Source organism: Delphinapterus leucas, chromosome 14 (genome assembly GCF_059928025.1).
Source record: "Delphinapterus leucas isolate spDelLeu-1000000601 "Yukka" chromosome 14, BTC_Dleu_Yukka2, whole genome shotgun sequence".
NCBI classification, from domain to species: domain Eukaryota; kingdom Metazoa; phylum Chordata; class Mammalia; order Artiodactyla; family Monodontidae; genus Delphinapterus; species Delphinapterus leucas.
The window spans coordinates 65,461,867-65,481,243 of NC_143142.1; the positions used below are offsets into that span (position 1 = coordinate 65,461,867).

General features: G+C 38.5%; 1 protein-coding gene across 7 annotated transcripts in view; it reads right to left on the reverse strand.

Moving 5' to 3' along the window:
* The window catches only part of DYM (dymeclin), a 370,859-nt gene that overhangs the window by 253,155 nt on the left and 98,327 nt on the right, over positions 1–19,377 (reverse strand). For all 7 annotated transcript variants that reach the window (XM_022584514.3, XM_089895164.1, XM_089895160.1 and 4 more), the window contains exons 7-8: positions 17,464–17,589; positions 15,899–16,041 (exon numbers count right to left, since the gene is read on the reverse strand). In XM_022584514.3, the coding sequence (XP_022440222.1) occupies positions 15,899–16,041; positions 17,464–17,589 (269 nt within the window). The remainder of the gene's footprint in view (positions 1–15,898; positions 16,042–17,463; positions 17,590–19,377) is intronic.

The window sequence follows — 19,377 nt, forward strand, 5'->3', positions numbered from 1 at the left end:
CAATTCATATATTCCACTCTCTGAATACCACCACTGCCCAGCCTTCCAGACCATTTCCTCTAGTACCCGACTCAAACAATTTTTGACCTGGTTGGCTCTCTCTACCACTTTTTCATTGTCTACCACCAGCCCCTCCTAACCCAGCTAGGATTCAGCGGATCAGCAACAGGATCACTCCCTTGCTTACTCCTTCCCAACTCCCTCACACTCCCGCTTTCCTCCATCATAACTGCCTAGCAAAACTCCAGCCTCGATTAAATCCAATTCTCTAACTACTCCATGTTCCAAAGCAGCTATACATAAGAACAACATACAACCATTCTGATTGCTTTTAAGTTCATCCCCATAAATTTCAAGTGGGCCCTCAGCTCTGTCCAGCAATCCTATTATGCTTCTCTAGTGTCCCAGGGGAATTAGGCTCCTGCAGCTCTCTCTCGGTAAACTTCCAACACCAATCCCCAACCTTCATGCTCAGCTGACTCTCAATAGAGTCTATCAGATAACTACCCTGTTTTTCCACTTTAAAATCCAAACCCACCTGCATCAACGTGTACATACTCTGCCTTCACTCCTGTTATAAAGGAATGAAATATCCCTTCTCCAATCTTTATGAATAAGAATTTCTCCATCTGTAATAGAATGTAAGTTCTATGAATGCAGGCATTTAGTAATATTTACAGAATTGGAATGAATCATTCCTACCACAGTATGTAAACATGTTGCACCATTTCCCAGCCAAAAATAAAAAAAATAAAACCTCCCTAGAATCCATGTCCCCTTCCAGTGGCTGCCCTATTTTTCTGCCTGTTCTCTGACTCTCATTCTCCCCTCAACCTACCCTAATTAGTTTCCTAAACACCATTCCACCTAAATGATTCTTCACAAAGTAACCAACAACTTCCATCTTACCAGATTCCAACAGTCATTTCTAAGGCCTCTCCTTAATCAACCTCTCACTTAAATCTGCATAAAGCTGTACATTTAAGATTTTGTACTTTACTGCACCTATGTTATAATTCAAACATTAGAAAACTTCAGTGAAACAATTTCATGGATCAGATACAACTGGGAAGAGAATTCGTGAACTAGAAGATAAATCTGAAGAACTTATTCAGAGTTCAGAGAGACAAATGAAATTCTAAGAGAGATTAAGAGATATGAAGACTATGAAGATATGACAGAAATTTCAGAAGTAAAAAGAATAGCAGAGGTGATTTTCTGGTGGTCCGGTTGTTAGGACTTGGGGCTTTCACTACCAGGGCCCAGGTTCGATCCCTGGTTGAGGAATTAAGATCCCACAAGCCGCACAGCATGGCAAAAAAAAAAAAAAAAGAATAGCAGAGATATAACACAACAAAATAAAACTGCAGATCACAAAAGCTACCAGAAAGTAGAAATTTAATGATCCCAATCACTACCCCCAAGGTCACAAAACTAGCAGGCTTAAATCCAGGTTTCAGGCTTTTTGCAATACATCACAACACTCAGAGAAGAAAGAAAGAAAAATCCAGTTAGCTAAGAAACTCCATTAGGCTCAAATGATACATATGCTATTTCTCCAACAGGTATGCATGAACTTTTGGAGACAATCCATGATGTGCCAGGAACAAGCAAGGTCAGAAAACAAACATGATACTTTTTTCTGGATCACTAATCTTACACTAAGATTTCTAGAAAGTTAATTAAGTCACTGGACTGTCAGGTAATGCTATCTTAATAGTAATAAAACAAACGTGGATATGATTACTGAAGTAGAACTTAAAATGTGCATTAATTTATAAGATAAAATATGAAACCTAAGCATTGCTAAGAGGCTTCTGACAAACTCCTAGATCTTTAAGGTTATGACTCATTTACCTCAGCTGTTATGGGCTGGCTGAAAAAGCACTGTTAACGGCTCTAATGGTTTTCTCAATAATGTGTAAATTACTATGATTGGCAGAATTCAAAAACAACAAAAGATTATTTGTGTAATTCACTGTTTTTGTTGTTGTTTCTTTTACTCTGAACTTAAATGTTGTATTTTGTGAAGAGTATAACAAAAATGCTGGGGGACTGAGGACAAAATCTGGTATGCAGAGAGGGAGAAGTACTAGGTTCTGCCTCATCCCGTCTTCTGGTCTCTGTGAGATTATGCTGATAACTCATACAAATAACCTACCCTAGAAAGCTAGTTTATTATATTACTGCCTCGTCTTCACCCACTATACATTATCAACCAAGTATAAGTCAGCATTAGGGTGAGTTACAAGTAACAGACCTGTATTAATTATGGTTTCAACAGAAGTCCAAAAGTAGGTGTAGCAGAGCTTGCCCATTACTCCATGATATTCAAGAGCCAGGCTCCTTTTCTCTTGTTGCTTCACTGTGTACAGTCTCCATTTCTAAATTTACTCATGGTACAATGTGGCTAATCCAGCTCCAGCCATCACATTTTCATTCAAGTCAGCAGACAGAGATGAGGACATGCACTTCCTTTGAGAACTCTACCTGCAGGTTTGCCCATACCACTTGTGCTTACATTCCCTTGGCCAAAATATAGATCATATATGGTTGAAAAGAGGACTGAGAAATATAACCTATTCTTGGCATCCATGTAGTCAGCTAAAATGGGGAAGGAGACAAACTAGCAGTCATCATCATGACACATATGAATAAATCCTTTGCAATGTCTCCAAAATATATCCCTTCTACTTGAGATGATGGAACTTGGCCTTAGGTCCCCTGTCTTTAGAGCCCTGTCTTTACCTTTGCTCAGGGAAACAACTGTGCCCAGATAAACCAGTGAGCTTTATGAACAACATGAGAACTGGCAGCAGTATTGGTAGTCTTACCATGACGTCTTCCCTTTGAATACTAGCAACCGGACACCTCAAAACATGCGCTATTAACCATACAGCCAAAAGAAGGAGGTAAGTAATTTTAGCTGCTTTACAGCAAAAATTTGCCTGCTCTCCTGATCTGACCAAGTCAGGAAATGAAATTAACAAAAGTAACAGCTTGGATTTCAACCGCACCTTTCTTGATTAGGGCTCAAACTTTTCAAATACATAGCAATATACTATTTTATTTTCATAACCCTAATAACAAGATAAAACTTGATTATTATTTGCACATTTTAAATGCTTCCTACTTTACTATTTAATTTGCTGTAAGTATATACCTATACATAGGGACAAGCACTGGAAAAAGAATGAAAAAATGGAAACAGTTGATTTGTTACAGTGGTAGAACTATAACTAATCTTAGTTTTTAAAATTTTCATAACTTCTAGTGCCCCCTGTGCAATAATATTTAAGACCTTATAATAAACACACACTCACACTCATATGTATCTTACATACATACAGCATACAGTATGGAGAAAGATAGCCACACATGATTTCTACTAGCTGTGTGACTTTACGAAAATTACATAACCTCTGTAAAATAAGGTCACAGTACTAGTAGCCATTTCCACACCCCTCCCATCTATGATCTTGTAGTGCAGGGGGCTAGAAACCTGCAAACTATATTTTCCAAACTTCTTTGTCTGCTGGCTTCAGATTAGGGCAGAGAATCAGAGACACTGGGTTGGGGGTAGGGTGGGGCGTGAGAACAGAGAAGCCATTTTTCCTTCAGCTTCTGGGGGCATCTCTAGGAGATTCAATCAGGATTCCAATGGCTTCCTGCTCAGGTAGTAAGGCTCCTACTGTGGTGGAGCCAGCAGGTTCTCTTGCAACATATTGTATAAAGATGTTCACTAGGGTGTTATCTGGAATAACAAAACAGTGGAAACCACCAAAATGACTAATCATTTTAACTGATTAAGGTGAATCCATATGATACATGATTAAAATTGTATTTATGAAGAAATATTAATGGCATGGAAAATACAACATAATGTTACATGAACAAGACAGGATTCTTAAAACTATACTTGCCATTAGCATCAGTTAGTGTTGTGACTGCAGAGCATGACAAGGGCATGAGGGAAATGCAGATCAAATTGTATATCATTTAAATATCTATGAGAGTTATGGCCCAGCCAGATAGAAAGAACATGAAAGAAGAGAAAATGTATTCCAGCAGTAAAAACATAGGGAGGAATTTGGCTCAGCCTAAGTGGAGGGCTGCAGACTTTTGCTTACATTACGCATTGCAAAGTTGGCAATATCATCTCAAGGGGACAAACTTTGAAAACTTGATTCGGAAGACAGCAAAAAATAAAAACCCTCTTTTTATGTATGAAGCACAGATACATACAGTACATAAACAGATATACAGTATATTTGTAGTTTTAATTTTCCTTTGGGAGTGGCAGTGGCAATTAAGAAAAAACAGTCTAACAAGGCTCCTGGGACTTCCCTGGTGGTCCAGTGGTTAAGACCCCATGCTCCCAATGCAGGGGGCCCAGGTTCACTCCCACATGCCACAACTAAAAGAGCCCACGTGCCGCAACTAAAGATCCCACACGCCGTGACTATAGATCCCACACACTACAACTAAGACCTAGCACAGCCAAATAAATATTTTTTTAAAAAAATATTACAAAAAAACTAAAACTAAAAATAAAAAGGCTCCTTAGGATGAAGAAATGGGGAAACATGTTAAGAAACACCTGCAAACAGAAATCTCCCTGAAGAATAAAGTACATATTGGTGTAACTTCAATGCACGCATGCAGGAGAGGGTTGAAACAAAACCCCATCTGAAGGGCGTGGACCTTCAGTGTCCAGGTATCAGGGGGACAATATAAATGGTTCAGTGTACAGCAGGAGAACCACCATGGACGTATGCAACACCAAGACATAAGAGAATCTAAGTTTGTAAACTATATCAAAACATTTCAAAGAACCAGAGATCCACTAAATTGAATATACAAGAGGAGGAAGTGTTCTGTGTAGGCATTTCAAATGATTAATATGTTGAAAGGATAATATGATTATAAGGCAGGAAGGACAAAAATAAAAGTAATGAACAAGAGCAAGTAAGAAATTAATATAAGACTGCAAACCAAAGGCATCCGAAGAATAAAACTCTTACACACTGCTATCATCCATGGTAAATCGAGGAGGATAGGTAGTTTACCCCTTATCAAATATTATTATACAAATTTATGATAATCATTTCCTTGCTTTTCTTTATAGTTTCAAACACCTACAGACCAAACTCTAAACAATGTAGTTTAGTTTTGCCTGGCTTTTTTGGTGTAGTTTTGCCTACTTTTGAACTTTCATACTGTGTATGTTTTCTTTCAACTTGCTTCTTTCACGCCGCGTGGTGTTCTAAGAGTCATCAGTTTACATGGGGAGCTGCAGTCCCTTCAGCTGCATATAATGAACATAATACTCTTCATCCATTCCACTCTTGATGGTCATCTGACGTGTTTCCAGTTGGAGACGATTATAAACAATGTTGCTACGAAACTTTTTTCATGTTTTCTTGCACTCAGGTGTGCAGGTTCCTTTAGGACATATACCTAAGAATGGAGCTGCTGGGGTACAGGGTATGTTCATATTCAGTCAATATTTGACTAAATAATGGTCAAATATTTTCCAAAGTAGCTATACCTAATTACACTCTTAGCAGAGTTGTCAGAGTTCCCACTGGTGTACCAACACCTTCTTTCATAATTAAAAATATGACATTCATCTCCAGTGTTAAACCTCTAAAAGTTACTGGCTGCAATTGTACCTACTTTCATATATGTCTGATTTTGAAACAAATTTAATTCACGTTCACTTCATGCAAAATAAGGGTAAAACTACATCTACAGTCTAATAAGCAGCACCTAGCTCCACACAGGACCAGCAGGGTGAATTAAGATATTCGTACCCTATCCTTTGTACATCTCTGGAAAGTATCCCAAGCATCCCAAAGCAACTTACTAGTCTCTTCTCCTGCTTGGCTAACTCCTGTTATGTGTTGTAATAAGGTTTATTAACATTGCTTATTTCTTTAGTCATTTGACATACAGTTTTAGGCTCCATAAATCTACACTCCCATGCAAAAAAATACTGAAGGGTATTTTTATCTAACAGAATTTTATATATATATATATATATATATATATATATATATATATTTTTTTTTTTTTTTTTTTTTTTTTCCTATACGCGGGCCTCTCACTGTTGTGGCCTCTCCCGTTGCTTAGCACAGGCTCCGGACGTGCAGGCTCAGCGGCCATGGCTCACGGACCCAGCCGCTCCGCGGCACGTGGGATCCTCCCGGACCGGGACATGAACCCGTGTCCCCTGCATCGGCAGGCGGACTCTCAACCACTGCGCCACCAGGGAAGCCCCAGCAAATACACTTTAATTGCTTCATTTTTCAAATAAGATTCAGTCCCCAAAATTAGAATTCCATGATTTTAATATTCTTATGCTTAAAGTATCTTTAATATTTTAAATTCCACAATAAAATAAATTACGTTAGTGGAGTCTCAGAAACATTAAATCGTCGATGCCAAATAAACAACATTTATAGCAGTCTTAGAAACTTATTCCTAGGATTTCATCTGAAATTGACTGCATTATTCTATTTTCTTCCTGGTGAATACGAATGAATTCATTCCCCAACGATTTGTGGCATAAAAAAAGCTTCAGTCTTCCCCTCAAATCTGTTAAGAAGAAAATGAGACTAGAGGGCTGGCATACTGACTTTCAAAACCATTTCTGGAGGGCTTCCCTGGTGGCGCAGTGGTTGGGAATCCGCCTACCAATGCAGGGGACGTGGGTTCGTGCCTCGGTACGGGAAGATCCCACATGCCGCGGAGCGGCTGGGCCCGTGAGCCATGGCCGCTGAGCCTGAGCGTCCGGAGCCTGTGCTCCGCAACGGGAGAGGCCACAACAGTGGGAGGCCCGCGTACCACAAAAAAAAAAAAAAGAAAAAAGAAAAAACACAAACCATTTCTGGAAACTGGTTTAGGAGCGGTTGTCAGCAAATTACAAGGATAAAAGATAAACAAGTCAATACTATATTTTGACACTTCCAACGGATATCTTTTAATAAACATTTTTTACAAGTCTAAAATCTGAAATAATGCTTGTTTCAGAGAGCAATTAAAAGTAAAATAACTTATATTATGACCCTACAACTAAATATGGTCAGTTTGTATTGTAGATACTAATCTAAACGCTCACTCTGGGGCTTCCCTGGTGGCACAGTGGTTAAGAATCTGCCTGCCAATGCAAGGGACACGGGTTCAAGCCCTGGTCTCGGAAGATCCCACATGCCATGGAGCAACTAAGCCCGTGGGCCACAACTACTGAACTTGCGCTCTAGAGCCTGCGAGACACAACTACTGAAGCCTGTGCTCCGCAACAAGAGAAACACCGCAATGAGAAGCCCGTGCACCGCAACGAAGTGTAGCCCCCACTTGACGCAACTAAAGAAAGCCCACGCGCAGCAATGAAGACCCAACGCAGCCAAAAATAAAGTAAATAAATGCTCACTGTATGCCTGCAAAGAACCATTACAAGTAAACAGTAAGCTGAAATTAACTATATTTTAAAAGTCACAAAATGAGTTCAGTCCTGAAAATAAAGAAGGGGAGAAAAGTCATTCTTTCACCTGGTATATAAAAATCTATCAGATCATTCAAAATAAAAATGAATTGAAATGTAATTACTGTTTATAAAGCACTTTCTTTCTTTGAAAATTCAAAGTGCTTTAATTAGAAATGCTTTCACAACTATGCCTGTTTCTGAGTGCCACAGACTTTTTCGCTTACTGTAGTTGTTCTTTCTCTCAATGAGTCAGCCCAGAAGAAGCCAAAACTGAAGAGAAAAACAACCGTCACGTAAAAAAAAATTACAACTACTTCATACCGTACCTATCATAATGAATTCAGTAACTTTCTCAATAACACCAATTGGGAGAAATGAGTTTTAATCTTCAAATTCTACTTTATTAATTTCTCTATTATAGCATTTACCTAAACAAATAATCACTACTTTGGCTTTATAATTTGGCTGGGACACCCACCACTGCAAGCAAAGGAAAAAAAAACATTTTTGATGGCTCATTCAAATGGAAAAGCCATATATCAGAAATTATCGTGTGAAACCTCAGTAGTTGCGATGGAAAGCCCAGCTTGGCAGGACACATTCAATTAGGCTTGGCTCTTTAAAACGTTAAATACTCAGTTATAATCACATTACAGCTCTGTCTTACAATGAAAAAACACACAAGAAATTTCAAGGTCAATGCTTCCTTTGCTTCACCCTTTTTTTTAGGTATTAGAGGCAATTTAGAAGCTTTAAAATATATTAAAAGACAGGGTCAAAGAAGGATAGAATCAAAAGAAAAACAATAAATCTTATAACTGTTTTTCCTTCTCACAATATAAATTTTCAACATAACTCTTGTAGTGACTATCTGAAGTCTCTATTATAAATGTGTATACCAAATATCAGATATTTTCGTAATTTATTTACATAAAAAATCTGAGTAAACTTGTAAATCATTATAAGGTCATGCCTTTTTTGTATTTATTTTAAACAAAAGTTATCTTTCAAATACAACTATGTAATATTTGTGACTAACAGTGACCATTTATTATGCACCTACCGGGTACGAGGCTCCTTCTTACACTTTTGCTCATTTCATGCCCTCAGTAGCCCTATAAAGGAAGGTATTACCCTCATTTTGCCTTGAAGAATTTCAGTCACTAAGAGGTTAAATAGCCAAAGAACATCTAGTTAGTAAATGGCAGGACTGGCTTTCAATTCTAGGTCTAATACCAACAGCCAGAGTCTGATACTTATGCCTCTTCCATAATACCAAGTTATCAAGATCTAAAGCTAGTCCCTCCCAAAGGACAATATAAGGAGTGGCCTCCAATATCAGAATAGAAAATAACTTGTTTCAATCACAGGACTATTTGGTGGTGGTGGTGGTGGAATCCTTATGCATTCTGGAATGCCTTTTCCTTCTTCATTTTTTAAAAAAACATATTAGTGAGGTTGGAATGGGCTGTGACTGGGGCTAAAAGGTGCCTTAGCTGTTGACATAAAAAAGAGACCAATGGCCTCCCAAACTGAGAATTTCAGTGAGGGGAATTCCAGCATGACCTATTTAATACCTATTACTGACTGAATGTTTGTGTCCCCCAACCCCAAATTCATATATTAAGCCCTAACCCCAACGTGGTGGTAATAGGAGGTAGGGCCTTTTGTAAAGTCATTAGGTTTAGATGCAGTCATGAGGGTGGAGCCCCCGTGATGATATTTGTGCCCTTATATGAGGAAAAAGAGACACCATGTAAAGATACTGTGCAACCATCTGCAAGCCAAGAAGAGAGCCCTCACTAAGAACCACATCTGCCAGCACCTTAATCTTAGACTTCCCAGCCTCTAAAACTGGGAGAAATAAACATCTGCTGTTCGAGCCACCAGTCAACATACGGCAAATTCTAACAGCTATAAAAGAGGAAATCGAGAGTAACACAGTTTAGTGGGGGACTTTAACACCTCACTTATATCAATGGACAGATCATCCAGACAGAAAATTATTGGGGAAACACAAGCTTTAAAAGACACAATAGACCAGATAGATTTAACTGGTATTTTTAGGACATTCCATCCGAAAACAGCAGATTACACTTTCTTCTCAAGTGCACACAGCACATTCTCCAGGATAGATCACATCTTGAGTCACTAATCAAGCCTTGGTAAATTAAAGAAAATTAAAATCATATCAAGCATCTTTTCCGACCACAATGCTATGAGATTAGAAATCAATTACAGGGAACAAAAAACGTAAAAAACACAAAGACGTGGAGGCTAAGCAATACGTTACTAAATAACCAAGAGATCACTGAAGAAATTGAAGAGGAAATCAAAAAATACCTAGAAACAAACGACAACAAAAACACAGCGATCCAAAACTTATGGGATGCAGCAAAAGCAGTTCTAAGAGGGAAGTTTATAGCTATACAAGCCTACTTCAAGAAACAAGAAACATCTCAAATAAACAATCTAACCTTACACCTAAAGGAACTAGAGAAAGAAGAACAAACAAAACCTAAAGTTACTAGAAGGAAAGAAATCATAAAGATCAGAGCAGAAATAAATGAAACAGAAACAAAGAAAATAATAGCAAACATCAATAAAAGTAAAAGCTGGTTCTTTGAGAAGATAAACAAAATTGATAAACCTTTGGCCAGACACATCAAGAAAAAAAGGGAGGACTTCCCTGGTAGCCCAGTGGTTAAGAATCTGCCTGCCAGTGCAGGAGACACAGGTTCGAGACCCGGTCTGGGAAGATCCCACATGCCATGGAGCAACTAAGCCCGAGCACCACAACAACTGAGCCTGCGCTCTAGAGCCTGTGAGCCACAACTACTGAAGCCTTTGTGCCACAACTACTGAAGCCCACGTGCCTAGAGCCCATGCTCTGCAACGAGAGAAGCCACTGCAATGAGAAGCCCACGCACCGCAACGAAGAGAAGCCCCCCGCTCGCTGCAACTAGAGAAAGCCTGCACGCAGCAACGAAGACCCAGTGCAGCCAAAAATAAATACATTTTTAAAAAAGAAAAAGGAAAAAGAGAGAGAGCACTCAAATCAATAAAATTAGAAAAGGAGAAGTTACAACGGACACTGCAGAAATACAAAGCATCATAAGTGACTATTACAAGCAACTCTATGCCAATAAAATGGACAACCTGGAAGAAATGCACAAATTCTTAGAAAGGTGTAACCTTCCAAGACTGAACCAGGAAGAAACAGAAAATATGAACAGGCCAATCACAGTAATGAAATTGACACTGTGATTAAAAATCTTCCAACAAACAAAAGTCCAGGACCAGATGGCTTCACAGGTGAGTTCTATCAAACATTTAGAGGAGAGCTAACACCGATTCTTCACAAACTCTTCCAAAAATTGCAGAGGAAGGAACACTCCCAAACTCATTCTATGAGGCCACCATCACCCTGATACCAGAACCAGACAAAGATACTACAAAAAAAGAAAATTACAGACCAATATCACTGATAAATATAGATGCAAAAATCCTCAACAAAATACTAGCAAACAGAATCCAACAGCACATTAAAAGGATCGTACACCACGATCAAGTGGGATTTATCCCAGGGGTGCAAGGATTCTTCAATATACGCAAATCAATCAATGTGATACACCATATTAACAAATTGAAGGAGAAAAACCATATGATCATCTCAATAGATGCAGAAAAAGCTTTTGACAAAATTCAACACCTATTTATGATAAAAACTCTCCAGAAAGTGGGCATAGAGGGAAGCTACCTCAACATAATAAAGGCCATATACGACAAACCCACAGCCAACATCATACTCAATGGTGAAAAACTGAAAGCATTTCCTCTAAGATCAGGAACAAGACAAGGATGTCCACTCTCGCCACTCTTATTCAACATAGTTTTGGAAGTCCTAGCCATGGCAATCAAAGAAGAAAAAGAAATAAAAGGAATACAAATTGGAAAAGAAGAAGTAAAGCTGCCATTGTTTGCGGATGACATGATACTATACATAGATAATCCTAAAGACACCACCAGAAAACTCCTAGAGCTAATCAATGAATTTGGTACAGTTGTAGGATACAAAATTAATGCACAGAAGTCTCTTGCATTCCTATACACTAACAACGAAAGATCAGAAAGAGAAATTAAGGAAACAATCCCATTCACCACTGCAACAAAAAGAATAAAATACCTAGGAATAAACCTACCTAAAGAGGTAGAAGACCTGTACTCAGAAAACTATGAGACACTGATGAAAGAAACCAAAGATGTCACCAACAGATGGAGAGATGTACCATGTTCTTGGATTGGAAGAATCAACACTGTGAAAATGACTATACTACCCAAAGCAATCTACAGATTCAATGCAATCCCTATCAAATTACAAATGACATTTTTTACAGAAATAGAACAAAAAAATCTTAAAATTTGTATGGAAACACAAAGGACCCAGAATAACCAAAGCAATCTCGAGGGAAAAAAGCGGAGCTGGAGGAATCAGACTCCCTGACTTCAGATTATACTACAAAGCTACAGTAGTCAAGACAACATGTTACTGGAACAGAAACAGAAATATGGATCAATGGAACAGGAGAGAAACCCCAGAGATAAACCCATGCACCTATGGTCAACTAATCTATGACAAAGGAGGCAAGGATATACAATGGAGAAAAGACAGCCTCTTCAATAAGTGGTGCTGGGAAAACTGAACAGTTACATGGAAAAAAATGAAATTAGAACACTCCCTAACACCATACACAAAAATAAACTCAGAATGGATTAAAGACCTAAATGTAAGACTGGACATTATAAAACTCTTAGAGGAAAACATAGGAAGAACACCCTTTGACATAAATCACAGCAAGATCTTTTTTGACCCACCTCCTAGAGTAACAGAAAAAAATACAAAAATAAACAAATGGTACCTAAAGAAACTTAAAAGCTTTTGCATAGCAAAGGGAACTATAAACAAGATGAAAAGACAACCCTCAGAATGGGAGAAAATATTTGCAAACGAATCAACAGACAAAGGATTAATCTCCAAAATATATAAACAGCTCATGCAGCTCAATATTAAAAAAAACAAACAACCCAATCCAAACATGGGTAGAACACCTAAATAGACATTTCTCCAAAGAAGACATACAGATGTCCAAGAGGCACATGAAAAGCTGCTCAACATCACTAATTATTAGAGAAATGCAAATCAAAACTACAGTGAGGTATCACCTCACACCAGTCAGAACGGGCATCATCAGAAAATCTATAAACAACAAATGCTGGAGAGGGTGTGGAGAAAAGGGAACCCTCTTGCACTGTTGGTGGGAATGTAAATTGATACAGCCACTATGCAGAACAGTATGGAGGTTCCTTAAAAAACTAAAAATAGAATTACCATATGACCCAGCAATCCCACTACTGGGCACATACCCTGAGAAAACCATAATTCAGAAAGACACATGCACCCCAATGTTCACTGCAGCACTATTTACAATAGCCAGGTCATGGAAGCAACTTAAATGCCCATCGACAGACAAATGGATAAAGAAGATGTGGTACATATATACAATGGAATATTACTCAGCCATAAAAATGAACGAAATTGGGCCATTTGTAGAGACATGGATGGACCTAGAGACTGCCGTACAGAGTGAAGTAAGTCAGAAAGAGAAAAACAAATATCGTATATTAACACATATATGTGGAATCTAGAAAAATGGTACAGATGAACTAGTTTGCCAGGCAGAAATAGAGACACAGATGTAGAGAACAAAAGTATGCACTCAAATGGGGGAAAGTGGCGGGGGTGCGGGTGGTGGGATGAATTGGGCAATTGGGATTGACATGCATACACTAATATGTATAAAACAGATAACTAATAAGAACCTGCTGTATAAAAAAATAAATTAAAAAAAAAATTCTGATAAACTGGACCTCATCAGTAAGAGAGTAACAAGAAGAGAAAGCAAGATAATACTGAAGGACAGTGTCAGTTAAAGCCATTAGAGCTGCCTCAAAACAATGTAATCCCCAACAGTTAAGAGAACTGGCTCAACTATCTGCCATGATGGGCCCAGCAGAACAGATGCAAGCACAGGAAAGGGACCGCACCACAGAGTGGTGCAGAAATGGACCAGCTTTTTCAGAACCATCTAGAATGCTTACTGAAAATATGTATGACCAGGCCGCACTTCATATCTAATGGCTTAGAAATTCCAAGGTGTAAGCACAAGCACATGTTGGTGGGAATGTAAATTGCTACAGCCACTATGGAGAACAGTACGGAGGTTCCTTAGAAAACTAAAAATAGAGCTACCATATGATTCTGCAATCCCACTACTGGGCATATATCCAGAAAAGATGAAAGCTCTAATTCATAATATCATAAGATACACGCACACCAATGTTCAAAGCAGCACCATTTACAAAAGCCAAGACATGGAAGCAACCTTACTGTCCATCAACAGATGAATGGATAAAGAAGATGTGATATATATATATATATATGTGTGTGTGTGTGTGTGTGTGTATACACACACACATATACACATATAAATATATACATACATACACACACAAATATACACAGACAATGGAATATTACTCAGCCATGAAAAGAACGAAATAGGGCTTCCCTGGTGGCGCAGTGGTTGGGAGTCCACCTGCTGACGCAGGGGACACGGGTTCGTGCCCCGGTCCAGGAAGATCCCACATGCCACGGAGCAGCTGGGCCCGTGAGCCATGGCCGCTGAGCCTGCGCATCCGGAGCCTGTGCTCCGCAACGAGAGAGGCTACAGCAGTGAGAGGACCGCATACGGCAAAAAAAAAAAATTATGTGGAAATAGTGTCAGAGATCATGTATTCCAACCGTGATCGACATCTGGTAGACAAAGAAACTGGGAGCTAAGAAAAGGAACTTCCTTCCGATACGCAGAGTAGATCTAAAGTTAGCAAGTCAAGTTTTTTGGCACCCGGTACTGATGACACCACACACCACACTGGACTTCTTTATGACGACACGTAACTGCAAGAAAAATCAAGAACTACACACAAGTCTGTATTTTTAAAAACTGAAGCACTGCCACTGTTTTGAAGAAAGCAGGTAATGAACTTCTACTACCTCCTCCAAAAAAAATGTCCAACCGTACTGGAGAATGGGAAAATACTCAGCTTTTGAATACTTACACCAGTTTAATGACTGAAAAAAGGAAACACTAATGGATTAATCAAGTCTTCCCACAGGACACCCGATTCCCACAGGCACACAGGATTCCTGTGCTGCCTTCAGAGGCCGAACATGAGCAAGCCTTGTACAGCCCCCTCATCGGAAACAATGAGGGCAATGGGAGGGGTGACTCGGAGAATGAACCTCTGCAGGTCTGGTGGGCTAGGGAGCATACTCAGCACCAAAGACACAGCCATGAGCGATTACAAATGTAATTCAACTCATAACATTGAAAGAAATCAAAGGAAGGCAAACCTAGAACAGAGGTCTTCTCATCCAAAGAGGTTCCTGAGACTCCTCATCCCATAAATTATCACACAGTGCTCCATTTTCCTAACAAACTGACGCCCCTGCCTGAGTGTGGAGAGCACGTCCCAGCCTAATTCAGCTGTGGAACTCAGCCCCATTTAAAATTCCTTCAGACAGCTGAACTCCGCACTATGTAATTAAGCAGACCGTATACTGTTTCTTTAGTAAGAGCACCCAGGCAGACCTTACAACTGCCAAAGTGCCAGTCTAGTTTTTGTTTCTCCTTCAGAACAAAGCACAAGTTCAGTTGACGTAACCTCACATGACCCAGGTCCTCTTGTATTTCTGGTCTCTTTAGGTCTAAACGCTGTGAAGTAGAAATGAGGCTTTACTGGATGGTGGGAAAGGACTTTGTGCAGTTAATGAAATTTGCTTCCAATCTGATAAAACTCACATTTGTGCCACTTCAGAATTTATTACAAGACTCTTCAAAATGTGCTAATTTGTCACCGAACAAATGAAACATTGAGTATAATAAGAAAACCATACCTAATTAGTCACGTAAAATCCTAACCAAGAAAGCCCCTAAAATAGAATAATTTCCTCATAAAACACAAGCGGTAAAAAGTTCCCAAGAGCATGACTGTATTTATATTGTACAGCTAGAATGCATGCAATATGCATATTTATAAATATTCTTCTTGAAAAATGTCCTCTTATAGGTAAACAATCTATTCATGATTTGCATATATTTCCTTGTATACATCAGTGCACCAAATGGAAAAAATATTTTAAATTATTTCCAATATTTCACACATTTAACCAGCTGCACAGATGCAATATAATAGTTAGTAGCGGCAGCCAACTGAACAGAATTTCTTATGACTAACTGGGCAAAACCTACGTATAACAAAGACCTGACAAAATCTGGTAAGACTTACTTGCTACTCCTGATGCCAGTCCATACAGCAGCCCTCCCGCATCTGACTGCTGAGGGAAAACGTGTGCTCCTGGAGGAGGCGGCTTTTCTTGCCTGATGAAGTTATACAACAAGGTCTTTACAAGTTTGCTGGTATATGGGAGGCTACACAAAAAGAAAAAAGAAGAAAATAAACTCAGATTTGGGGGAGTCAACTGACTTTGTATCGTGATAAATATAACCTATATAATCTACCGACATAAAAGGGATTAGCACAATTCAAAGAAATCTGGCACTGTCACAACAGTGAAGACCATGGGCTTTGAGATCAGACTTGAGGCTTAAATCTGGCTTTCCTCTTACTATGCTGTATGTCATTCATCAAATCGCTTCAACTCCTAAGCTTCAGTTACCTTATTTGTAATCTGTATAACAGGTGAAATATTATAAATTCAGTGTATAATACAGTACTTGGCATTTGAAGGGAGGTAGTAACACAGAGTCAGTAGGAAAACGCAAGAATTTAAAAGTATGGAAACTGACTTGAATAGTATATTTATTTGACTTAACCCAATATATCCAAAATATTCAACATATAATATAATAATTGTTAAATATCTTACATTGTTTAAAATAAAAGTATGAAGTTATTCAATCTATGCATACATATAAAAAACATATCCATATATATACAGATTTCTTTTAATGTTAATACCCTTTGCTTTTTAAGTAACAGAATGAGAGGAGAAGGCAGAGAAAACAGGTTAAAAGGGATATGTGTCCACAAATTGGTGATAAATCAATTCCTGCAATCTGGAGAAAACTTTTGAATAGACTCTTCAGCCAACGCTTAAGGCCTTTTATCCCTATTATCAGTGATTTTCAAATATGTTCTAAAAGAGCTCTAAAGGATTCTGTGAATGTGCCACAAGTATAATCAAGGTAGCAAGAGGGATGTGAAAAAGACAAAGGTGCTTCTCTCTCTCTCTCTCTCTCTCTGTGTGTGTGTGTGTGTGTGTGTGTGTGTGTGTTTAATATTTATCTACTCCTGTCCCTACCCACCAGGAGACTGTAAGCTTCTGCTCTGCTCAGGAGCACAGCTCCACATCCTAACACATGCCTGGCACATGGTTAGCACACAATAAACATTTGTTGACTACATGAAAGTAGGAACAGTCAGTTAAGTGGCTGCTGGTGAAGTCCAAACACATGGTGACGGGGCATCCACTGCAGTAGTCGTTTCAATGGGACTGGTGGGAAGGGGAAGATACAAATAATTTCAATGAACAAATATGACTGGATGAATGCTTAGACATAGAGAATGATGCAGAAGGAAGAAAACATGGCTTCAAAGTTTCAACTCTACAAAGAAACCACTAGAGAAGGTAATGAAGCTAGGGGATGAAAGGGGCAGGGAGGATGGATAGTTTAGACAGGAAAGCAGATCCTTATGTGTTGGGTTTGAAGTTCTGACAGAACAACCAGAGGAAATGTCTGGTTGGAGATATGGAACAACACTAAGGAAAGAGGACGAGAACTATAGATTAATTCAATAAAAAACTTGACAAATTTAAAATAGAAACATACCATCGACCTCGCATCAAATACTTGTGACTGATGCTCTGTCGCAAAACTTCCTTGTGGAAGAGTTGGCAGGAAAGGAAGACCACCATTGTTGACACAGCTTCTACTGATATTTCATATGTAATATCTCTGGAAAAATAGGAAACAAATCAGAATAATGATCACTTTGGAAGATTAAGATATTGCTCTTTTCTAAATAAACTACACGTTTAAAAACTCAAATCAAAATATTCAATATGCTTCCAGGTTATTAAAAAATACTAGTATGTTTAACATAAAAATTAAGTCAAACAAAAATATGAAACCGTTCCTTGTCATTAGTTTTTGTACTTGGGTCAAATATCCCATTACTTTCCTATTTGCCAGGTCCCATCTACTAATGAATGACAAGTATCAATACATTAGTGTATAATGGAAACAGTTACCAGCAGTGTTCTACTTCGAAGGTCCACTCTAAAGCCCTTATGTTCATTCCCTGTTTAGTTATAACACAGAAACAAATATTCAGATTGTAAAACTGAAAAGAAGTCACAGTGTAGGGAAGACAACAGTGTCTTTTTGAGTTGATAATAACTTTACAGTAAGAACTATGGTATACCCTAGATCTTCTATCTCTAAGTGTCTACTTTCTCAAGGCCAACTCTGCCTGCTCAGCAAAATATGAATAGTAAACAAATTGTTCCTGTTTTATTAAGCGTATTTCTTTTATGAAGGACTACCATTGTCCTCCGAAGATCATTAATCCCTTTTAGAAACAAATCTTAGAACAAATAAAAAGGAAACAAAATTTTGGCTGAGCACGAACAGGAACAAATGCATCAAGAAATCTTCAATTATTGCAAAAGTTTAAACACAATTATCATGGGGAACAGTAACAGTTAGCCCAGGAAGGTGAAAATCTCAACAGCACAACAAAAAGAGTAACAGCTCCAAAAGAATATCAGCTATTTTTACAGATCTGAAATATTCATGGAAAGCCCAAAGAAAAATACTGAACACCTACTTAAATGAAGCTCAGCAAACAAATTAAAGAGGACTTGATTCTAGAAATGGAGAAGCTTACCAGATTTTTAAGTTTTAATTCTACCAGATATTTACAGAGTGATTTTGCTGATGAAATATCTTTTAAAAGCAAAGTATACAAAACAAAACACAAGAGACCCGTGTAAATGATATTATGTAACGAATAAATCTCATTTCTACTCAGAAATCTAATACTGTAGAACAATTCTCTTTCCTGAAATTTCCATAATTATTGTTGTAAAATATTAACCACATAAAAGGCACATCTTACATTTGTACTTATTTCTTGAATTGAATGAAAAACAACCCTGATGTGTTGTATCAGGATTCATTAATTCTTCAATAATGATGATTTGGGTGCTCAAAACCCAAAGGATTTTGAATCACAATCATCATTTATTCATACAGCCTATGCCTGTCAGGAATCCATACTCTGTAGTCAATTTGCTAGGCTTTTCAGTTGGCTTAAAGCCAAATACTGAAGAACAAGTATCTTGCCACAGTACATGCTATCTAGGTAGGTGACTACCTCCAGTGCACTTGTTAATGCATTTAGTCATTGCATCAATAATTAAAAAAAAAAACAAAAAAAAAACAGCAGTGGTTTACAATTTAACATCTTACACTAGGTTCCTGATCCAGGAAGAAACTGCTTTAATCTGTTTAAACTAAAAACTATGGGGCCTCCCTGGTGGCGCAGTGGTTGAAAGTCCGCCTGCTGATGCAGGGGACACGGGTTGTGCCCCGGTTCCGGAAGATCCCACATGCCGCGGAGCGGCTAGGCCCATGAGCCATGGCCACTGAGCCTGCGCGTCCGGAGCCTGTGCTCCGCAACGGGAGAGGCCACAACAGTGAGAGGCCCGTGTACCGCAAAAAAACCTTAAAACTATGACT